Source organism: Harpegnathos saltator, unplaced genomic scaffold (genome assembly GCF_003227715.2).
Source record: "Harpegnathos saltator strain DR-91 unplaced genomic scaffold, Hsal_v8.6 scaffold53, whole genome shotgun sequence".
NCBI lineage: Eukaryota > Metazoa > Arthropoda > Insecta > Hymenoptera > Formicidae > Harpegnathos > Harpegnathos saltator.
This window is the reverse complement of record NW_020230349.1, coordinates 531,145-555,802: the sequence shown is the minus strand read 5'-3', so window position 1 is coordinate 555,802 and position 24,658 is coordinate 531,145. Positions and strand designations below refer to the sequence as shown.

Below are 24,658 nucleotides of genomic sequence, written 5' to 3'. Positions count from 1 at the left end.
TCAGGTCGCATTGTAAATTTTCCCAACTGTGGATAAGAGGAAACCGAGAGAAAATTTGACTTTTCCGAGTCTCGATATTTGCGACTCTTTGGATAGATAGATTGTTGTGATTGTGAATTGTATATAAAGACGATAGAGACAACTTTCCTTTACGTTTTTGCATAAAATAATCAAAATGCGAGAACGTTTGCACTCTCCGATATCGAAGCAGATATTGATATCGGGGCAAAAAGTGATAGAGCAGATTTTCACAGTGGGAAATATCGACACGAAACTTATTGTTAGAGAAACTCTCTCTCTCTCTCTCTCTCTCTCTCTCTCTCTCTCTCTCTCGAACAAACCTTCTCATTTTTATCTGCAATACTTATCCCATTTTAATAAAATAAAAAAAAGTACTCATATACTCTAAAGGGACTAAACTTTGCGATTTTCTTCATTTTGTTTCTATCATAATAAACATATGTAGTCAATTTAACTCGTTTTCACATACGCACACGCGCGCGCACGCACGCACACATCATTTCTTTTGTATTATTCAGCATCAATGCTTTCTCTTTTTATATCTGTTTTACGGCGCAGCTTTTTCCTCACCTTTCACTTCGCTTGAATTTAACGCTATTTTACCGTTTAGCATTGAATCGCCATTTCGTTCCACTTCCGTTCAAACGCCTGAAAAATAACGCTCATGTGCGTGACGCACAAATACGTAGAGATAAATAAATATTGTCGCGTGCGCTGAATATACATGTGAAATGTGTACATACGTATTCCGCGTTTACGTAACCGTGCAATGTGTAAATTTTGAGTCATTCCACAAATTCTTCGGTAGAATTCTGCGTTTCTGCGTTTCTCCATGCGTTTCATTGATAATGTTTCGCGCGACCTACGCTTCTCTGATTGTTTTTATATGTTCTTTTATTTTGTTGCTTGTTATTTTTTGTATCTAATTTTACATTTTTACCATACCTACCTTATAAAAGTAATAATAAAAATACTTTTATTAATTATTTATATTTATTATATATATATGTATAAAATTATTACATTCGTCATATTTACTATATAATTGATATTTGTTACATACATATGTATACATATATTGAATATATGTAAGTTTATCTTGGAAAAGCGCAATTTTAAATCTTCGCCAAAAGTCTCCGAACGTGCGTGAAGCTTATTCTAAAGTTTAAGACAAAATGAAGGACGAAATATCCGGTCGAGCGACGGTTTATTGAAAAAGTTGAGAAGCTGCGGGATAGAAATTTCTCAAGGAAGTTTATGTAGCAACAGCGCGCAATTCCGGCCAAACTGCCGCCGGGGACGATTAGAATTTGATGCGACGAGACACCGGAAAATGATGATTAATTCTGCGTTACAACGATGCGCAGATAGTTTCGCGGTCGAGACGAGTATTATAACGATGTAACGGAGCAATGCCGATGTGCTAGCCGCGTGCTAGCCTCTTTGAAAAATGGACAAAATGAGGCAAATGAATAATGGTTCAACACATGCTAGTTTTCGCTTCTCCATTCGCGGACAAACGATCGTTCTTTTCTTTTTTCACGTTTTTCCCCCCTTTCTCGACTCTTTTCCTATCGTCTCAAATCAATCGCGTCTTTCTCTCTTTCTTTCAATTTTGCGTCGTACGTATAACGTTCCAATTCGCACTCGCGTTCTGAGATTGGCCTGTTGGAAACAAAACAGAAAGAGAGCTCGTGGAGAACACAGACGTACGCGCGTATAAATAGATCAATAAAATCCCGATATTTCGTCTTGAATTCGCAGTCGACTGTGTGTTTGCCGAAAGCATAAAAAAAAAATAAATGGAAAAATACAACCACTTTGTCGTAGAGAGGTTACAGAGAGAGAGAGAGAGAGAGAGAGAGAGAGAGAGAGAGCCCGAGAGAGCCGAGTCGAAAATAGGAGGAGAGTGAGGAGAGCGAAAACAACGTTGAAACAGGACACGAGATCTCGGCTGTCATTTAGATCAGATAATCGCGTCGTAAATGAAGATTTGCCGACACCGATTGCGTCTGATGAACCGAGGACAATCGGACGACATATCCACGGGATAGAAAGTGAGCGCTTGGCTCGGGTTCGAGTTTCCGGGAAATCGGAATCGAAATCGCCTGTCGATGATGCATCGTCACCTACGACCTTGTCGATCGCTGCCGACCTGACGGCAGCCGGATCGACGGGCGACGAAGGGGATGATATGCTAACAGCGTTAGCAAATGTTGCGCCGTTCTTTCCGATTGTCCGCGCACGCGCGCGTATACACGTGCGATCGGGCACGGCAGCCGAATATCGCCAGCGAGGATCGATCTCGCTGAATTCGACGAATAATAAATTCGCGGTCGACTTCCGCGCTCCGCGAGCGCGGGAACGCCGCGAGCAGCGCGAGCAGTGACAATCGATGAGCCGAACTGTCGCGCGCGCGAATTAAGCGCCCGGCCTCAGCAGCCATATCGACGAGCCACACACACACACACACACACACACACAACGACTCGCGAACTCGCGAACTCTGACTCGTGTCGGCTCGACGCTCGACGGAATTTTCACTCTTCACCGATCTGAGCCGATGAGAGGATATTTCATGTTGACGTCCTCTCTCTCCGGGAAGCCTGAACGACCGGCGCATCTATAAGCCCGCCGCTGTCTCGCCCGAAATATCGTGCGCTAATTTCCTGCGAGATTTGCCCCACACGCGCTATCTTAATATCACTGTTTATTCACGTGCCGACAATAGAATTTCGAGGAGATGACGAGCGGATGAGCGGCTGGAGGGCGGCGCGGCGGTGGCTGCGAACGCGCACCCACTCGTTTTTCCACTCGTCACCCACGCTCATTGTTAATCTCCGGAGATCGCAAATATCCGAAGTTGGCTTGACACGTCGGCAAAGAGAGAACGGCAAACTTGCGGCGAGAGCGAGTACCGCAAATACTCCGCGAACGAGGAGAGAAACGTGAGCCGAAGCGGGCGGGGGGAGGGGGACTTGCGCGAATCCGAGAGGAGCGTATGAGAGAGAGAGAGAAAGAGAGAGAGAGAGAGAGAGAGAGGGAGAGGAATTTAATTGAATTCAAATTGAATCAGGTCAACGGGACGCGCGATTCGCCCGATCGGGCGCAACTTTTCGAGAACGTCCGAAATCTCATTAGGAGCCTCATAAATTTGCCGCAGAACCGGAACGCCGACGAGAGAGAATGAGGAAACGAATCGGCGGACCGGATCCGATCGCGAACCGGATGCACAATAGGCGTCCGCGGACGGCGCGCGTCTCGACACAATAGCAATGATCACGACGGCGAAATTAGATCGGCCGTTTATCGATCGGTTCGTTGACTCTCGCGCGACCGACTCTGCTACAATGCGGAGGTCGGATAATCAGAGTAATACCGGGCGTGACTGTCACGTGTCCGACTACGACGACGACGACGACGACGACGAATGACGTCCGAATCCGCGCGGCGCACACGTCAAAATTCTCCGCAAAGGGCGTCGCTACGAAAGACGAGACGAGACGGGATCGTAATTCCGGACTTGCGTCATTCGTGCGACAGAGAGTAGACCTCTCTCTCTCTCTCTCTCTCTCTCTCTCTCTCTCTCTCTCTCTCTCACTCTCGCTAAGCTTCCTCCTTCGCGCGTCGATCGCGTCAGCATTCTCAAGGGTCATAATAATAGACATCGCGAAGAAGAGATCCCCTCCCCCCTCCCCCTCTCCACCGGCCACAATAGACATGGCGCGCGATCACAAAGTCGAATCGATCTCGAGCCGAAACGGCGGCCTGAACACGGATCCGCTCGGAACGGAATTTCTTTTCGCGCGCTGTTCGCGCCGCGATAATGGCACCGGGAAGCGTCAGATGTACGTCGAAGAAGCGTACCGCGTGAAGGGGGATAAACCGTCCTCGAGATTGTGTTTACTCAAGTCGCGAAACTCCGTTCGGACAAGCCGCCTGATCCTGATCGGTCGGCTTGGTCAAATCCTCCTCCCTATCCTCGCGCGGAAACTTCCGTCGATATCAAAGGATTATCGAGCAACAACTTTATCATCCTCAGGACACGAGTGATATTTTCTATCGTAACAAGTCGCGTGACATCGTCACGATGAAGATTAGGAAACGTCGAGACAGATTGGACGATAGTTCAAAATTTCGCAGGGCTTCCCGGACAACCAATTTCGCGTGGCAACGCAAAGACAATGACAGAGAGAGAGAGAGAGAGAGAGAGAGAGAGAGACACAATGTTCGTCTGCTTTTATGCCAAGACTGATTCTGTAGAGTACGTTACACATTTCCCTTTCCTGTGACAACCGAGATATTTCTCCGAGTCCGACGAAGCTCAGGAAAATGCCAAAGGTTCCAAGAAAACGGTCTCAAAGGAGAAGGATTTCGCCTCCTCTCGGAACATCCTCTTTTCAACATTTCTCTCGCACGGCAAATACATGAATGAGACATACGAGCCCTACCCCTCTCCCTACGCCAAGCTCTCTGAATCTCCTCTGCGTAAAGAACGCGCTCTCGGCACGGTCGTTGGAAAAACGAACGAGCGAAACGCCATTGAAAGGACAAACCACTCGTCGACCTACCCCGCCGAAGCGGCGCTCGGTTATTCAGTCAGTAGGTCAATGTAGGTCGCATCAGCCTCAGCCCCAGCCAGCCTAACGGCGGACAAGTCACTTGGCGTCCGTCACTTGGCGGACGTCTCGGCTGCTAGAGGCTAGATGTATTGATGCAAGTAGGTTTTTCGGTACCGCTCCGCTGTGCTTCGCCGCGCGCCGCACCACGCCTCGCCGAGAGGGCGATCTCGTGAGCATTCCTCGTTCACCCCGAGCGTACATCTCCGCTGTGTATCCCTGCGGTATATCCAACAGGATATCTTCCTACCTACCTACCTACCTACCTACCTACCTACCCACCTAACCGTCCATATACACCGACCAATCTACCTGCAGCCCAGACCTATAATATCCAGGCTAGAGGCCTACACCCTGGCCGGAGCCGGGCGAGGACCTGAGCCGGAGCGGAGAGCCAGGCTAGGCGTAGGACGCGCACGCGCGTATCCTTTGCCGCCGCTGCCGCCGCCGCCGCCGCCGCCGCCGTCGTCGACGTCGACGTCGACGTCGACGTCGACGTCGACGTCGACGTCGTCGTTGACGGTGATACGCCGTTGGAACGCGCTGGTGGCGGCGGTGTCGGCGGCGGTGCTTGGCGACGGGGGTAGGTGGGGGAAGGGGCCTGTTTACAGGATAACAGGATCCTCTTCTCCTCCGGTCGCGCCAGTGTGTCCGCGATACATCACGGCGCATCGGCGCGGCGTACAACGGGCGCGTGCCAACCGCGCTCGACAGCTCGCCGTCGTCGCCGTCGTCGCCGTCGTCGCCGTCGCCACCGCCGCCGTTCACCCCCGTGCAAAACGCGAACGAACGAACCCTCAGCGAGATATCGGTCAGCCTCCCTCTGCTTAGTTAGTCCGGCTCTCTTCTCTTTGGAAGAGAGACACGCCGCCTGTCTCTCTCTCTCTCTCTCTCTCTCTCCTGTTCCTCCCTTCGTCCGCTTGTTCGCCACCGCCGCCGCCGCCGCCGCCGCCGCCACCGCCGTCGCCGTCGCGCCGCCGCTGATTCATCGTCCTCTTCTTCTCTCTTCTTCTTCTTCTTCTTCTTCATCTTCCTCTCGTTCCTTTCGCGCTCGCCACTCTCTCGGCCAAGCGAGAGGGTCTATGAGTGCGGTGTGCTCGCGCGTTTCCCGATATCGTTCGGCAACAGGTGAGTCTCTCCACACACTCTCTCGCGCAACCCTCTCCGCCTCTGTTTGTCTATTCGTACGTCCGTACGTCCTCGCGCTGCACCGCCGTGCGTTCTTTCGCCCGTCTCTGTCTGGATCGGATGCATTTTGTGCGCGCGCGTGCGCGTGTGCGTGTATGCGTGCGTGTCGCGTGTGCGTAAGTATGTTATTTATCATATTCGAGCGTTGTTCCACTCTGTCGAAGAGGAGTTTCCTCGCCCTTCTCCGCAATCTGGACCCTCCGCGGCATCGCGCTCTCGAGCCCTGCGACAATGACACCTCGCGACGTGGTATGGTTTCGTACGGTGGGAAGAAAGAGCGTGTGCGTTTTACGCGAGTTACGATGGTGGAGGAGCCTTGACGGGGCGCAGCACAGCGCGGCGCGGCGCGGCGTGGCGCCGCGGGAGGAATTAGGGATGAGAATTATGAGGGCGAAAATCGGAAACGAAATTGGGGTTGTCGGTGAGGATGACGAGCCGCCGCCGCCGCCGCCGCTGGCTGCTACTTGAGCTCCTGTCGCCTCGGGGCGAAGGTCGCCAAAGATCAGAGGGGTGCGTTCGTTTGTGAACGGTAACGGCTTGTGCTTATATCGATTTCGACCGGAGGATAACGCCCGTTAAAACGTCGATTTCCTGGCGAAAACTCACGGCCGTTCCACAATTCATCGCAAAAACGCGATAACTATTAAGATTCCGAGATTCGGCGCGATATTAACGTGAAAATTTCTGACAAGAAAGAGAGCGAGAAAGAATGAAAGAGAGAGAGAGAGGGAGAGAGAGGCGGGGGAAGAGAGAGAGAGGAAGGAGTGTCTTCCTGCGACGGAAAGATCGGGCAGGAAGGGGAAGGAGACAGAGCAAAGGATGGGAGAAAGGAAGGAAACGAACGCGAGACTCCGGGCGAAGGACATCTCCATCGAGAATCGTATTTCCTGCGCGGAAAGTCCTTCGAGCGAAGGAAAAGAAAGAGCGAGAGAGTGAATAAGATAGTGAGAGAGAGAGAGAGAGAGAGAGAGAGAGAGAGAGGGGGGGATATAATATGTATACATATATTTGTCCACCACCTCTCCATCCTTCTTTTCTACGCCGGGCTTTTATTCGGCTCTCTCGTCCCTCTACTACTTCGGTCGGCCCTTCCGAAGGATTTCACTTATCTCGAGAAAACGGTAGTGTTGCATTACATATGTTAGGGGTGGCTGACGATTCGTGCCCTCCATTCATAAAATATCGCCCATAAAATATCTCACATACGTGAGAGGAACATTCATGAATTTCTCCATTTCCTCTGTAAAAAATATAATCGGCTCGATTCTTTTCACGCTTTTCACGAGCATTTGGTTCACGAGGTTTAACATGGTCGCGTTATGAACAGAGATGGAGATCCATGTTTCACTGCTCTCGCTCTTCTACATTTAGAGTGCTACATTTTATTTCGTTCACTATGTAGAGCAGATATTTCGATGTTCAATTCTCAAATTCGATATCCTCGCGGTTATTTAACGTCGCTCGCGAACGCGCAATATTATCTGCAAATTAAGTCCGCAAATGAGTAACGAGATCTCGCATCGAGCTTGCAAGTTAACGAAACTTACAACGTTGATAATTAAAACTGTTGCCGCTCGCAATGGCTTCGGCTACTTTGAATACGGATTTAATTCCGTATTCAAAGTGTATTCCGTGGGCCTTGGAGGATTTCGTGCAACACGTACGGAAAAAAATTTAATTAAGCGGTGCATGCAGAAAGGTTTCGGATTATATTCTCACAAAGGAAACATTGATCGTAGATCACGGCGCGTTCCTTTGCGCATTAAATTAAATCGAGTAAAATGAATCGAAAGAAAAAAGAATTCTTTTCTACAAAATGGATAAATGTGAAAAAATCTCCAAGAGGAAAAAAAAAGTATGATTAATTTCCCGACAGATAACATTTCCAACCTCATATTTTCTGGTCGTTCTAACAAAATGTAACGCAGCAGAAATATGCACATAAAGTTATTATCGATAATACTATAGAACAACAATGGCTTTCCCGACTATAATTATTTCATGTGTGTAATTACGCTCGCAAATGTCAAATAATGTTCTCTAAGTGCATGACACGTCCGCAAACAATAAGCAAAGTGAAGTTTTCGCGAGGTGCAATTCGGTCTTACGGGATCTTACGGGAAAGGATATCTAAGGATTTTAGCCACCAAAGGTGGATCGTGTAAAATTTTCGGTATTTATTTTGTATTTCCAATATACGAGCGATAAATAGCGGCCTCGATGTAACACGTTCCCTTCCATCCTGATTAATGGATTAAAGTTTTTGTTAACTTCCAATTATTCGAGCGAGAAAAATAAAACGGATACACGCGGACGAGAGCGGGAATACACGAAAATAGAGTCCCGGCGATTTAATTCGCGCGTTTCGAAAATTTAGTGAGCACGAGTGCAGCGAGTGGATCGCCGCCGACTTTTTCCGATACATGACCATTACTACTGCGCCAACTAGAGAATTAAAAATCCCTCTTTTAATTCGCGATCATCCCGCTGGAAAACAAACGAACGGAGGTATTAGGAAAAAAAAAAACGCAGCAGGGATGCTTGATTCAGGGGGACTTGAGTTCCCGCTGTCGGAGCAGTGGAAACTCGCAATTTCACGAGCGAACGAATGAATGAATTTCTATCGATTTACCTGTATCCTTGGCAGAGATGAAAATTCTCAAACAAACACGAATCTGCGCACATAACGAAGCAGCAATCGCGTGGCAGTTTTGAAAAACGTAAAATCGGTCGACTCGATATCTCGCGCTACATTTTCGCGAAAAACGCGATGACGCTCTTCCTCGTGCTCTTTCGCAACCTTCGCAATTGCATCGTCGATATCACCGAAGAGAAAAACTGATCAATCCGGCAAAAATTATAATAACTTTTCTCCGCGCGTCAAACCGCGCGTATTTCTTTGTTGCTCTAAATACAAACGAGTAGCAGTAGCGACACACAACACACACACACACATCAGTTTATTGTCGCTGACATTGTAGCAGCGCTTGTCACGCGCTGCTTTTCTTTCCTCGACTGCATTTCATCATAGTCACAACATCGTAGTCTCTCAAATGCCCAATGACTTTTCCCAATGACTCGGGGTAGATACGGGGCAGATCCATCGCGGATAAATGCAGATTAATGATACAACACACATACACCGAAGAACGGTGTCCGTCGAGCAGCGTGACGTCGAGATCATCGATATTGTCAGCGCGCGGTTTCCGAGCGCGGTTCTGCTCGTCCCCGTCTACAATCTAGGACTAATCGAATCGCGGGTGAAGGCTAGGATTTTCGATTTGGCAGGTAATAGACGGCCAAGGTCGAGCCCGATTCGTCGCTGAGACCGCTGCCGGTGCATCATGTTCGCCAAGTCCAGAGGCACGGCGCCGAGCGACCTGCTGCCCGATCCGATCCGCAACATGTACGAGATCGGCAAGCAGTCCGCCACGGCCGGTCCCGAGAACGCCTGGCGAATTTACGACGGCTACCGGAAAAAAGACAGAATGGTAACTAGCACCCCCCCCCCCCCCAATCGTATCGTCGTTGGAAGCGGGAAGGTGTGTGAGCGCAAAGAGCCAAGTCTTTCACGATTGCTGAAGTGTCGTCGTACGCGTCGTACTTGGTTGAGTGTGAAATCGGATAAAAAAGTCGAGCAAGTTCAGCAATCTGACGTGTAGAGAGAGAGAGAGAGAGAGAGAGAGAGAGAGAGAGAGAGAGAGAGAGAGACTCGTCGACTGCGAGTCGACGACAGTAACACTCAAGACTGACACTCATAGTTCTCACAGTTGTACTATTCCGGCTTTCGGTCTTTGCGCGCACTTTGCGTGCGAGAAAGTCCTCGCACGACTCTCCGGGCAAACAGCTCTCGGATTTCGCGGCTTTAGCGATACGAAGCGATGTGTTTTGTTGCTGCTTTCATTGCAGGAGGTCTCTATCTTCCTGTTCGACAAGCGGTCCGTTGAGAAAGTATACAAGCCGAAGCGCAGAGAAGCGGTGACGGACATCCTGCGCGAAGGCGCCACTCAAATGGAGCGTTTGTCGCACCCCAAGTTACTGCAGGTATACATGCGTACCTCGTATTACAAATCAAAGGTCAGCGCGTGAGACGCGCCTAGTTTTTTTTCCACTGGGCGATTTTCGACGAGGCGGCAAAAGCTCGCCTTGCTCGTCGGCAGTCGGCAAAGTGCATCCGCGAATTAATTGGAATTGGAACGCTCGAGTCGCGGAGTCGCGAATCGATATCGACACAGACAACGCACACACACACGCCGCTCTCGACATGCCTCCTCCACTTACGACGACGGCACGATCGCCGTCGCCGTGGATCGCGATACTCTACGCGCGAATGTGTCAAAACGTAGGCGTACAAAGTCGAGGAATGCGCGGACACGTTGGCCTTCGCGTCCGAGCCGGTCCTCGCCAGCCTGGCCAACGTCTTGGCTTACAAGGAGCAGCTGGCGAGCAACCTCGCCGCGCAGTCCTCCACGTCGATGGCCAAGCAGAACCATCCGCCGACCACCAGCCACTGCCGTTCCACCTTCGTCAAGGAATACGAGCTGATCGAGCTGGAGGTCAAGTATGGACTGTTGCAGGTAAGAACAGGTGTTGCTCATCGGGACTTGCCTGACACAGATCCTGATATTTCATTCTCCCTCACAGACGACGCGTGTAATGCGCGGACTGCGATCTCTCACGAGAAATGTTTGAAAACGAGATACAAAGGACAACTGCTGTATTCCCTTGCCACGGGCGGCATGCTATCTTCGTCTAGCTTTCTCTGCGGATGAAGCTGGACAAAGGGCGAATGCCTGTGGCACACGGGTCGTCTTTTGTAGATTGTAGTGTGTTTGCAGTCGCTCTCTTGCGAGGAGCGCTCAGTCGCGTGTCTTTCTACGGCCGAACGGCCGTAGAATGATGAAAAAGCGCAACCTGCAGGGGGAGGGGGAGGGAGTCTGTAGTCTCCGTTTTCCCTACATCGGTATAAAATGTCGGCCGACAAATTCAAATGAAATAACTCGAGATCGAGAGTGAAAAGCCGCAAATCGCGCATGGATTTCTTGCTTTCGCATTGTAAACGCATCGATATTCTCGCGCCGGCCGGGCGTCATGCACTTTTGACGGATATATTTACGATGATATCGCGCGCGGTAGCAACGAAGTTCACGTTCAAATTTGCTTGATTATTTGTTTATCGCGTTACTTTTACTTTGTTATTTCACGAGTCACGCAGAAGGTGATTTTCCGCTTGCGGTTCTCTCGTCGAAATATAACGACAAACACAATGTCACGTAGTGTGCGTGGAAAATAGCGCGATCCCGTTAATTCTCTTTTTGCTTTCTCACTCCCCCCGCCTCTCTCTCTCTCTCTCTCTCTCTCTCTTTCTCGCGGTTCATACGTATCGCGAATAATTCGATTTCGAGCAAATTTCATTTGCTCCGTTTGCCACCGTGTTTCCGCAAAAACGCGACGCGGTGGTCGTATTTTTCGACTCCCCGGTATCCGGGGTATAATGGAGTTCGCCCGCTGATCGTTACGTCGTCGTGAATATATAAGGAAAGATACTTTGAGAGAGAGAGAGAGAGAGAGAGAGAGAGAGAGGAAAAAGGAAGGGCCGTCTTTTAAGGACGCTTTTAAGCGCTTTTTCCCCTACATTGTGTGCCGAGAAAATCGTGATAACGCACTCTCGTTCTGACCCTGTTTTGTGATATATTCAATACTCGGACAATTTAAACTTTTTCGATAAAAATCACCACATATTGGTCGCAATGTAGCGTGCAACATTACGACGTATCGTGCTCTCTCAGCTCGGAGTAAGATAAAAAATGAAAGATGAGGAAAGAAACGGAAAGAGATTAAATCGCGCCGACAGCCATAACGTATTGCATATAATGCTCGGCGTATTCAAACTCTCCGCGAAGAATTTCATCGTGCGCCAGCGTGTTTGCTCGTGAATGTGAAATTTCCGGTTTTCCACCATCCACGTGGGGGAGGCGCAGGGGGAAATTGCGCAATCTTAATCCCAGGATTCCCAGAGTGAAAGGAGCGGATTTGGAAGTTCGAGTACGCATGTACGACCGTGACATTGTGCGTGAGCGCGAATATATCGTGGTAAAACGCGCGATAGAACGGGGTCACGGCGGAAAATTAAATCGAGGTCCGGACGCATGCGCGTCGTGCGGCCCGATCGACAGAGTGAGCGATCGGAGCGAGATTTTCTGAAAAACGAATTTCCGCCCTGTGTGCGACCGCCACGAGAAATCAACTCCATCGTGCGCGCGTATGGTGCACCCCGGCATAATAGAATGTATTACGAGCGTAATAGAATGCTTAATATCGTTATATGTATATATATATATACAGGGTGTCCAAAACCACCCGGGCCTCCCCTTCTAAAATCTAGAAGATTAATTTTTTGGGGGATTTGAAAAATTTTTATAGCTATGTCGGGTACGCTCTTTTGATCGGTGATATTATCAACTTCCGGCTCCGACCGGAAGATCGTTTTCTTAAGTGGAACATGCATATTTTTATTGCGGATTCCAATTCTACGCCAAAAGAAGCGTAATTTTGGTTTGAAACATTTTCTTCGAAAACGTCATTTTTGACCTCTAGATGATCTTTAGATTTGAGCTTGGGTCCGGCCGGCACGTTGAAATCCCTTTCAAACTTCAGGGACTGATTGTCGAGAAAATAACACTTACTATCTTTGCTTCTTTTGTCAACATTCATCGTTGTCCTTTACAGTTATTTTCTCGACAATCGGTCCTTGAAGGTTTGAAAGGGGTTTCGTGCGGATCGGATCCAAGCTCTAATGTAAAGATCATTTAGAGGTGAAAAATGACGTTTTCGAAAACAATTTTTCAAACCAAAATTACGCCTTTTTATGCGTAGAACTGGAATCCGCAATAAAAATATGCATGTTCCATTTGCAGAAAACGATCTTCCGGTCGGAACCGAAAGTTGATAATATCACTTTTTTACTTTATTTTTTGCATTAAGAATATATTACTTTGATAGTGCCCTAACTTTTGTTAACTTATCGACCTTTGGAAATTTCAAAATTATTAAATTAACAAAAATTAGGGCACTATTATAGTAATATATTCTTGAAACAAAGTAAATAAAGTAAAAAAGTCTAATACTATTTTTTCCTTCGACGAATAGTTTAGCACGATAAATGAGATAGCGTAAGTTAAATGTTGAAAAAGTTACCGTGCTTTCCTTAAATATTTCAAAAAATATTAAGCAAATAGAAAATGTTTCAGACAAAAATTGTTAAAATTGTTAATTGGTAGAAAAAGAAGATATAATAAAAAATTGGGCTTTCCATTTAAAAAAATTAAGTTGACCTTCAACCGACCTTGAAAATGCCTTTCAAGTAAAAACCTAATAATGCCATTCTCTTTCCCTTTCGAAATCATGGAACACGGTGTTTTAGTTTTTTAGATATTTTTTTAATACCTTTTTTTAATATCTTTTATAGTTTTCGAGATGTTTTACCTGTTACGTGTGAAATTTAGCACCTTGTATATAAACTCTCGTATACTATGACGCGATTTCACGAACCATATGCGACGCCATAGCAAGCAGTCGCAAGTTTAACAGCGTGGTTCGCTAAATTATTTGCGCAGCGAGTGTCTTACGAGTCATGTTTCTTTCTTTCTTCCTTCTCTTTTTCAGATCACGGAGGCTCTGTTATTTCTTCACAATATCAAATATCTTCACAGGAACGTTTGTCCGACGAGCATTATAATTACAAAGAGAGGCACGTGGAAGCTGTCGGGGTTCGAGTTTATCGGTGAGTGTCAACTATGTCGTGCGTCTTGTAATTTCTCACTGTGAAGAGAGTTTAATCGTTTGTGATAACGACGTCAAATGGCAATGACAAATGGTGACATCGACCGCTAGCGACGAGACGAGTCACTAGTCTCGTGTTTTTTTATTGTACTTTCCGATCCTTATGATTCGATACTGAAAAAAGAAAATAAAGAGAAAAGTAAGCAACGACAGACGCACGAGTCTCTAGAGCAGCCCGTTACTTTAGAATGCATTTCGCTCGTTAGAGAAGGCCAACGAGATACCGATAGTGGTGCAATCGTGGACGAAGAACATGTCGAAAATGACCCAACCGAATCTCGACTATATAGGTGAGACATCGTGCAAAATCTATTAGCGCTGCCCACGCTGCAAAAGTTGCCCTCCGCTAATCGCATCTCTCTCTCTCTCTCTCTCTCTCTCTCTCTCTCTCTCTCTCTCCTCTCTCTCTCTCTCCCTCTCTCTCTCGGATCGTTCAACTTCGATAATAAGATCGCGGGGGAAGTTTGTACCTCGTTAACGATTGATATAATTAAAAACATTCCCGTGCATTTGTTTCGCTCGATATAATGATAATGGAATTTTCTCCGTGATACGCGTGAAAATTGAACTTGCTCCTATCGCGCAACTACCGCACATTGATAGGAAGAGGAATCTTCGTCGAGGAGAATAGAGACGCGAAAATCACGTGTGCGCGACTTTCACGCGCCAACGCGATCATCTGCATGTAGAAAAAGTTATTACGTTGCCTACACGCGAAAGAAAAATTGCCTCGCACGAAGCATTAATGGGATTGGATTTATACGGGAAAGCTTGTTCTCCCTCCCGAACTTTCGCGATAAACAAAGCCCATTTGGGACGTCTGCTCTCTCTCTCTCTCTCTCTCTCTCTCTCTCTCTCTCTCTCTCTCTCTCTCTCTCTCTCTCTCTCTCTCTCTCTCTCTCTCTCTGTCTCTCTCACTTTCTCGCTTCAATCGCGGAAGCAGGGCCTTCGGGAATTACCGAGGGCAGCTTTCCGGTCGTGTGACCGCGTTAAAACGATTTCATTTGCATTGCTGATCCATCGCGCCTCGCTTTTCGATCGGGCTCGCGTAGCTCGCGTAACGCAACGCGGCGCGGTGCGACGGCAATAGCAATAGCGGCAACAACAATAACGCGACAACTACACACCGACGACATGTTGCAGCGCCGGAAGTGCAGCAGAAAAAGATTGCCAGCTTTTGCAGCGACATGTACAGTCTCGGTATGACGATATGCGCGATTTACAACGAGGGCCGACCGCTGATCCAGGCGAATCACAGCAGCTCGGATTACCTTAAGCAACTCGAGATTGTAAGTTAATCTCAGTCCGAACGTGGACTGAGGATTCAGACTCGTAAAAAGTGCGAACGCGGATAATCCTTAAGTGGATTTAACCTTCCCCCCCCCCCTCGGAGCATCCACGGACATCACCGTCGGATTATTGTGTACACGCGACACGCTGTTTTACATGGCGTCACGAACGTTCCCTTTCTTCTTTTCTACTATACTATCACTCTCTTTTCTTCCTCTCTCTCTCTCTCTCTCTCTCTCTCTCTGTCTTTGCTCAATAAATCTTGACCTCGATTCTTTTCTATATTCTTGCTTATCATTACATTTCCATATCAATCCTCTTGGTCCCATCTCTCCTTTTGCAAGTTTTCTCCTTCCATACGATGACGTTCATCGTATGTTGCAACTTGCAGAGTCGCAAGTGTAGTAGACGATTAAAATCGTCGACTTTAAAATCGTCGAGTTTAATGAAAATTTAACAAAAGTCATTCTTAATCTTCAAGAGCTCTCATCGATTTCACTCGAGGTCACTCGAGCACTAGACTCGGTTTCATTTCAACACCGCGTAAAATGCCGCGTTGATTTCCACCGATTGTGTTCCACGAGAGCTTAATTGACGATTGAATTACCAAAGATACGGCGAATAAACGTAATTCGAGATATGCATGTATCTTTCGTCTCGTTTACCTTCGTTTCATCTCGGCTCTCTGTCTCGGCTGTGTAACCGATTTTTCAAATACCACCGCCTCTTTGATCAGCTGGACGATCAAGTCACCGTGATCCTGCCGTTGGTGCCGATACCTCTTCGAGAGGCCGTGACTCGACTGTTGCACAAGGATCCCGAGCAGAGGCCGACCGCGCAGGTTCTGACCATGATCAAGTTCTTCCGGGATCCGTTCGTGCACGCGCTGCAATTTTTGGACGTCAGCAAGATGAAGGACGTGTGTCAGAAGGAGCACTTTTATACGACGACTTTGAAGGAGCTATTGCCGTACATGCCAAAGGTATATTTACGCGAACTTGTTGCGTTCGGGGTGAGATCTCGGACCGAGATCCAGTTGCAAAAACCTGAGAGCATTATTACCTGGATCTTCTCCGAGAGAAACAAATTGTTAATTACGATAAAAAGTTACACATAGTCATTTATAATGACATATGGCTTATGGCTTAGCTCGCAGTCGTTTATAATAGCATTCGTACAAAGTACAGTTTTCCTTATTAAAATCACTCAATTGTGCGATTATAGTCACCAAATATCACAAGCACCTGTTTCATCGGCATATAGATGGTAATCGTATCGTTGATTAAGGAGTCTTTCAAATTATAACTTTCTCCGCGGTATATCAACGGTAATTTTATTTTTTATCTGGTATGATCTTCTGTCGTTACTGCTTCGTGTGTGTTCCAACGCGCCAAGAACACGCAACTCGTAACATTCTGTTAGATAACAGTGTTGTGTTTATCTCATTTTCTCCCCCCCCCCTCTCTCTCTCTCTCTTTGTGGGTTAGATGTTGTAAAACAACGGAAAAGGCGAGATACGCGACGACGACGACGACGACGACGACGACGACGTGAGGAGGATATGTAGCTGTCGTGGTGACGTCTCGTCTGTCCATTTCCTCGGATCCGCGTCAGTGTTGCGAGTTTAATTTCGCTCACCCCGTTTCGCTCAACCGATTGTTACGTTAATTGTACGCGACGATCCCCTTGTCAGCCGATGTTCCCTCGAGTCGCGTGTCACGCGAGCATTTTCCGTTTCCCGCAGAAACTCTGGTATCAGCACATCTGGAGGTATCTTCACGCGGAATTGCAAACGCAGGAAGTGCTGTCCGCCGTGCTGCAGCCTATGCTGTATATCGTGCAGAACAGCACCCAGGAGGAGTACGATCAGATCCTGTTCCCTACGCTCAAGTACGTATAGAGCCGGGCGGGAACGAGCCGGAAATGAGCGCGCGCGCGCTCATAGCGACACAGACGCGTAACGAAATAGACACGTTCTCACGCCTCGTTTCACGCTTCCGTTTCTGTGTTCGTGTACCCGCAGGCCCCTCTTCACCAATCGCAAGTCGATTCAGGGTACGGTGACCTTGCTGGAGAACCTGCATCTCATCCTGAAGAAGACGCCGCAGGAGTACGAGCGCGAAGTGCTTTCGATGCTGTACACGTCTTTCGAGAATTCAAACGTCCAAGTGCGGGTGAGTGAACGGATCGAGCCGGATCGATCGAATATCGGAGGAACTCGGAGCACTCTCTTTGCAAGAGCACTCGCTTGAAGCTATCGTCGGTCTCTCAAGTGTATCCGCAAAACCAAGATGGTCTGGCGACTGATATCATAAAGAGCGGAAAATTATAAATTACAAATCACCCTCGGTATATATTCAAATATATATATATATATATATATATATTTTTGCGGAATGTCAATGCCTGTGTTGTTCGTGTTTCGAGTGTGTACCTTGTTGGGACCTTTGTGTCGACCTTTGGGATACAAGTTCCTGTTTGCAGAAATTCCCGGAAACAACGGACTCTGGGTCCGAGGTTGAGGAGCAATAGCATTTGCTCCCATTTCCCATTGGGACAGGTTACATAAATGCGAGCGAAAATGCTTCGTAAGAAAATTCATCCACCGTGAGATAAATTCGTGTTTGTCCATCAGACAGCCGCTTTCGTGGCCGTGTCGCACGTGACGAATTATCTCGAGGACGACGCCATACGCAACGTGGTGCTGCCCAAGTTGCTGGAGGCCTTCCAAAACAACTCGGCGGACGCACGAGTGCTGATGGACGTGGTGCCCTGCATCCTGAGCCGACTCGAGAAGCAGAAGATCATCGACTGCATCTTACCGCTGCTCTGTAAAGTCAAGCTGCAAGAACCCGAGATCGTCGTGCGGGTTGTAAGTAAGTGAAATAAAAGAAAAAGGGCGTTGTATGTGTTGTACGTGGCCTGCTCGACAGTTGCTCGGCAGTTGATGTCTTATTGCTGGATTGACTGGAGCGTGATAATATCAACTTGCAACTCCGAGCGAGCTCCTCTCTGACTAAAATCGGATTCGATCGGGCGATGATCGGGGATACAAAGTCTCGTCTCGAAACGGACGCGGGATGCGCGACCGAGGATGATAATCCTCGATAATCCCGCTAATCACTCGTCTCGGTCCCTTCAGATATTTACAGGCTGATGCTGACCGACAAGAAGTACGGCCTGTCGGTTAACTGGATGGCGGCGCACGCGATGCCGTCGCTGCTGCCGCAAACCGTGAACCCGGCGTTGAATCTTGAGCAATTCATACTGCTGCTCGAGGTGCTGCAGGATATGCTGAACAACATCGAGAGGCAAGTGCAATTTGCATTAAACCGATCGATAGCGCGCGTTGTCCGTTGACCGGTGTGTGCAAGAGAGCGCATGTCTTTACAATTCCTCGGGCATCAGGCTCGACGAGCTGCTTTCTCGTTGCTTTGTTCGTTGTAGGAATCAGAGGAATAAATTGACGCTCGACAATCTCTCGCTACCGAGCCCGGACAAGTATCGACCTCTGCGACATCAGTACAGTACCGATAACGTCCACGTGCCGCCGTTCAACATCCCGAATTTGCGCATCGAGCAACGCAAGACCTCGTCGGCCGAGGATATGGCCAGGAAGAACAGTATCGGTGCGAATATCGAGAAAATATTCAGCGGGCGAGAGTGCTCTCTGAGTTTTCTCAAGTGGAATCTCGTTGAGAACAAGTGAAAAATCACTCGAAGAGACAGTGAAAATGCAGTGGAAAGCCACTGTCGTAGGGCTGGCAAGAGTGAATGTTTAAAGTTGAAGTCACTTTCAAAGTGATTCGTACAATTGACTCTCTCTCTCTCTCTCTCTCTCTCTCTCTCTCTCTCTCTCTCTCTCTCTCTCTCTCTCTCTCTCTCTCTCTCCCGTGCAAATTAATGATTCGGTCGATTAGAGCGAGGCCATTCCAATGCACAGAATACAGATGTCCTTCAATGCCGATTGAGGAAGGGAGTGCGGGAATTTATTCCGTAAAATTAATAAGTTTCCATAAACGAAGAGTCAATCGAATGTATCAAGTGGCTCGGTGGCTGTCACTTTGCTCTTCAAGTGAAATTCCACGTCAAAGGAACTTGCAGAGTACGCTCGCCGCATCAAGTTCGGAGAGATGAGAATCTCGCGGCGAAACTTTCCCGCGACTTTCACGTCGACCGCGACGAAATTCTTTCAGCATTTCAATGTCCGACGTTCCTCTTTGTTGAAATTTACGTGCATCGGTTAAAAATACAACGACGCTTCTTTTCCACCTTCCTGGTGGAAGCGAGATGACGACGCTTTGGTTCCCATAAATATTGGTTAGAATGAACGGAGGTTCGATCGGAGGTCCGGCGACCCTTTTAGACAGAATTGCTGAGAGAGACGGACAAGCGAGTCAAAGCTCCATTAACTGTAACTAATGTTTGTGGGAAATACGAGCCCGCCGGGCTCGTATAAGAGACGGGCGCGAGCAAAGATAACCCGAATTTACTAGGACTACCTACTAAAGCAACATTTCCTCGCTCAGGGTCCATCTCAACGGCGTCTGCGGAAAATATGGCGCGGAAGAATTCAATGGCCGGTAAGTCCCTTTCTCCGAGAGAAAAGAACGACAGAGAGACGCGAATGCTCTGCTCTGCTCTGCTCTGCTCGAGAGAGAGAGAGAGAGAGAGAGAGATTTGTCCCACGCGGCATACTAACGTCGCTGGCTAACGTCGACTAAAACGATGCGCGTTTGTTCATGTCGCAGTGATGTTCGGCGGATGGTTCACCTCGTCCGGCAACAACGACAGCAATTTCTTGAGAGTGGCCAACACGTTCACGAACAGACGCCTCTCGGATAACACCCTGATGACACCCAAGATACGGATAGCGCCATCCTGCGCGAGCTCGCCGGGCGGGACACCTGGCGGCGGTGGCCTGCCGATCCGTCGGCATTCCAGCACCGGTCCGCAGGAGCGACGAGGCTCGAATATCAATTTGTCACCGCCCACGGTACATAATATTATACGTATATATATATATATATATATATATATATATGCGCCGACTTAATTACTTGCAACTTCCCACTCGTCGAGACGAGAAGACGTAGCGGTGCGATACGCGGGCGCGGTAGCGCCCGAAATCTTTTACGCAGTGAAATCTCGCTCACGGAACGAGTGCGATAATGGCACTGGATTCCGCGAGGGCGGAAATACCGCCACTCGGAATCGTACGAATGAATGTTTCTCGATCGATCAGAGTGAACTTTGAGTGAGAGAGTGAGAGAGGGCGGATTCACTCTTCAATCGCGAGTGAAAAATTCACTCGACGATTCAGAGTGGAGAATTCAATGTACGCTCGAGCGAGTTTCAGCGAGTTTCGGTCGCCACACTGCTGCTTCTTCCTCATCTCGGAAGAAACTTAAATAGCACGATTGGAAGGAAAGAATGAGCGAACAAAAGAACCGTGTTGGAATTCCGAAATTGGGACACGGGAAGAGCGCGTACGGCTGATGGACGCGGAAATGGGACTTGACCGAGAATTAATCTCCAATCGCGAAAATTGGATACTTGACGAATTCGATTATGCTCTCTCTCTCTCTCTCTCTCTCTCTCTCTCTCTCGACACTCTGAATCGCCTGAAAGTTCGAACTGATACGGCCGGCTGACATTACTACGCAGCGGAACAATTGGAAAACTTGCCGCCACCTACTGCAGGAGCGAATCCCTCTATTGATCAATATGGCGGCAATAGCGATGGCGTAAAACAGAAATAAATCGACGTCGCTAATTGATCGCCGCGCGATTGATTACCGCAAGGATATTAACAGGCGAGCCGAAATTTCAAGCTCGCGCGATTCCGCGCGACGGAAATTCCGCGACTGTCTCTCTCCAGCCGTCGAGTTGATCCTGATGTTCTTCCCTCTCATTTCCCGTAAGCAAAACATGCGAGAATCCTCTCTGTTAAGAAAATACCAATTATCTCGAATTCAATCCGACGGAAGTTAACGGAAAATTACGCATGTCCGTTGTCCGTGACGGGCAAGGAAACGCGAGCGTTCCACGGATATATATACGCATTAATTAACAACGGTAGCGTGTAATTCTCTACCCGCCGGCGTTGTTGAGCAGCGTGCAACGTACATATCGACGTCTCACGTTGCGATACTCGCGCGCTCGCGAAATATAACGATCCAATTATATTTCGCGCATGCAGCCTCACACAACATACGAGACATACGCGTCAATAGCAGCGGGAGAGAGTCACTTTATAATCGATCTCAATTATATATCTCACATCGAGATTACGTCAACAACGTGTCACGATCACAGCGAGATCGGTAAGCTCGACGACGACGACGATGACCATGACGACGACGACGACGACGACGACGACGACGACGACGACGACGACGACGATGTTTGTCGATTCTTGCTCAAACTTGTCGTCGTTAAAAGGCGAAATGTCTCTGGTTGCATGCACAGGGAGGCGGAATGCCGATCACGAGTAGCAGCGTGCCGTACCTGCTCAGTTCGAGCTTGAACAGCATTCGCGGATCGAGGCGGCCGTCCGTGTCCTCGACGTCGTCGCAGCAGGGCATCGGGATACTGCAGCAGGTTGGCTCCAGCATGGTAAGACAACTACCCCCCATCTGCCTGAACCTGAACGGACCACCACCACCACCAACACTCTCTCCATCACTCCAGCTACCGGGACAGCGTTCCCACTGACCCTCCGTTACAGTGTAAGGATATTCACTAAGCCTTAAGTCGTCCTCCGGTCGCCTCCGGTCTGACCGCGGTTCGCGCGCTTCGCCGCTTCTCTCATCGTCTAATCATTCCCTGATGCACCTTGTCCCCGATCGAGCTTCTCTTCTCGGCTCGGCTCGGCTCGGCTCCGATCGATCGACTCGTACGGGTTTCCGTACGCGCGAAATAAGCACGCTTCGGATCGATCGGTCTCTCTTTAGCGGCGCGATCGATCGAACGGGGCTATGTGACGAAAGTGGTAATTTTAGAGAGGACTTCATTCCGAAAATGTCGAGCGGCACGCGTCCTCTCGTTGCGCGTGCTGTTCTCATAAATAAACGATCGAACGCGATCCAATTCTCACTGGACGAATGAAGGACAATCGAGGTGTCGACGTCGATCAGACGTCTCAGCTGAGATTCGCCGGAGATAAACCGAGATTTCGGAGCGAGGTCCTTTTTTTTAAGATCTACTCGACAGCGGATGAACCGACGACTTTTCCCAACGTGAGCGTCACACGAGGGTGTCAGAGTACAAGGATATTTTCTCGCGCGTTTCTCGCTAAGAGAGATCGGGGTGTTTGAATAAGGAATCTTAGAGACGCGCGAAAAGTTTCTGAAAACTCAAACAGAGAGACCCTTTTTCCGTCACTTCCGCGCTTCCAAGACTGACAATTCGTCTTTGCGAATCCTCTTTGCTCCGCGAGACTCTCTCTCTCTCTCTCTCTCTCTCTCTCTCTCTCTCTCTCTCTCTCTCTCTCTCTCTCTCTCTCTCTCTCTCTCTCTCGTTCGCTCACGTTATGGCAAAACGTAAAGAGGACGCCTCTCTTTTTTCCCCGGTGTTCCAGTACCAGTTCTTCAACAGACAATCCGAAGCGTAAAGTGCCAATAATTGAACAAAGGTCGGACAAGATCGCGGTGGTTGTAGAGCTGACTAGCGAGCATCGATCCACTCGCACGTCCGGTCAATCGTGCTGGAACAGGGAGTAACGAGCACAGCAGACTTTCAAGGAGCGCGCAATCAAGGATGGATACTCCCGGCGAGCGAGGCGAGCGGACGGTGTCTCATTAATTGGCGGTCGCGGGATCTCTAATGAGCGCGAAACTCCGCGGCGACGATCCGGAGATCGTCCGGCTCCGGGATTACGAGGTGGACACAGAGATAGAGAGAATAAATAGATCGAGGAAAACACGAGGGAAAGAGAAGAAGGAAGGAAGGAAGGAAGCAGACTCTCCGCGGATTATCCGCCCGTTTGATCCGACCTAATGCATATACAATAGGGATATTCTTCGCGGTCGTGAGGCAAGGTCGTGAAATCGATGGTTGCAAATTAACCCGGAGGGACTCTCCCCCTCCCTGCCTACGCGCGTCACCGAGTGAAATATTCGTGCCGCGTATTTCCGTCACATACACACATATACACACACGCACGCACACACGCGCACGCACGCGCGCACACACACACACACACACACACACAAGCGCGCGCGCATGCACACACACACACACAAGCGCGCGCGCATGCACGCACGCACACGCACATATTATCCCTCGCTTCGTCCTCGCGTGGGCGAGGGTTCGCAAGGGCGCGGTTTGCGAGGTAACGAGCGAGGTACGGCGAGGTGTTACGGGGATTACCACGGGTGTGTGTCAGAAATCGTCCCGGCCGTATACGTACCGCGAATAATCCGCGAGTCGAATGTTACGTTACATTAATTATTAACACCGAATATCAATGTGTGCGCGCGCGCGCGCGCGCACGTGTTATTAAGCGTATCGATGCGGCGATACACCAATATTTCGTGATGTTTCGCTGATATTTCAATAGCATGACTAATTAACCGTCGCGAACAGCGTGGTTAATTAATTATCGATTAACGCGTGAATTGTGTCAATTGTTTACGACAGTTTGATTGTCGTCAATTTTATCACGATTATCGGCGCGATCAGTGGAAGAGGGGTTGCAACATTTTTTTTTACTTCAACTTTGAGACGCATTTGGTACCCAAGAGGAAAATTTGTCTCCTGTGAATCACTGAACGAGCACAAATTGTCCCCAAATGGATACGGACGCGTTGCGGAATTTATTGGAGGGAAAAAGAAAAAAAAAAAAAAAAGTGCTGCTTCTTTCCCACACTGGTCTCATTTCCCAAGTGCGATCGACGTGGTGGGCATTTGACGCTCGAGATGTGACCGAGAATCCGAATAGCCCTAACCTTGTCTACCTGATACGAGATGAGCAATTAATATATTAAGGGTCGAGAACGACGAGTCGTAAAGCCTAAAGAGGGCCGAGTGCGGCTTCTGATACACCCTGTGCGAAGACGCCTTGTGCATATACACACGCATGTACATGTACATGACAAAGTAATATCTTTCATCGTAATATCTTTCTTAGCCACGTACAGACAAAAGAATAAATATTTTTCTCGTCGATATATATACACATATATATATATATATATTTGTCTATATAACAATCTATAACGGCAGCGTACACACACACACACACGCGGGCTGACACTGAGCTTCGATATTATTTACCAGGTCAATCGGTATTCACTGATTTTTCTAATCGTTCCTGGATAACGCGCGCCTGGGTTTATGACACGACGTGTCATGCTGTCCAACAGAAAGAAAGACAGATGAACCGAATATCGACAGTCATAATGTACTTACATGTACATCCGGACACGTTGCGAACGATTACAGAGGCTAGTGAATATTTTAGCCTGATAAGCGTTCAAGGCTTTATCGAAGCTCAGTGTAGCTCACGTGCCGAGCGCGCCGTAAGTTGTCAATTGTCGCATTATACAATCATTAAGTCTTAAGGTAGCTTTTTTAACTAAGACGGTACTATCAAGCGCGGGTGGCACATGTACACACACACACACACATATATATATATATATATATATACACATATACGCATACACATGACGTACAAACAAACAGATGCTGAA

The 24,658-nt window shown here is 48.4% G+C and overlaps 2 protein-coding genes across 4 annotated transcripts in view; one reads left to right on the top strand and one right to left on the bottom strand.

The window, feature by feature from the left end:
* The window catches only part of LOC105191121 (DDB1- and CUL4-associated factor 11), a 30,818-nt gene that overhangs the window by 5,232 nt on the left and 928 nt on the right, over positions 1-24,658 (bottom strand). The window lies entirely within an intron of this gene.
* On the top strand, positions 5,158-24,658 carry bma (SCY1-like protein bma). Of its 3 annotated transcripts, none has more exons than XM_025303060.1 (17): positions 5,158-5,451; positions 9,117-9,319; positions 9,738-9,872; positions 10,175-10,405; positions 13,494-13,611; positions 13,877-13,960; positions 14,814-14,959; positions 15,697-15,942; positions 16,705-16,850; positions 16,984-17,134; positions 17,596-17,836; positions 18,103-18,271; positions 18,408-18,589; positions 19,490-19,543; positions 19,712-19,956; positions 21,432-21,691; positions 22,543-24,658. In XM_025303060.1, the coding sequence occupies exons 2-16, from the start codon at positions 9,173-9,175 to the stop codon at positions 21,675-21,677; spliced, it is 2,541 nt and encodes an 846-aa protein (XP_025158845.1). In that variant the 5' UTR covers positions 5,158-5,451; positions 9,117-9,172; the 3' UTR covers positions 21,678-21,691; positions 22,543-24,658. The 3 variants fall into 3 exon arrangements, with proteins under 3 accessions (XP_025158845.1, XP_025158846.1, XP_019700600.1); XM_025303061.1 differs by having other exon boundaries at positions 5,158-5,768; positions 21,432-21,578; XM_019845041.2 differs by having other exon boundaries at positions 5,158-5,768.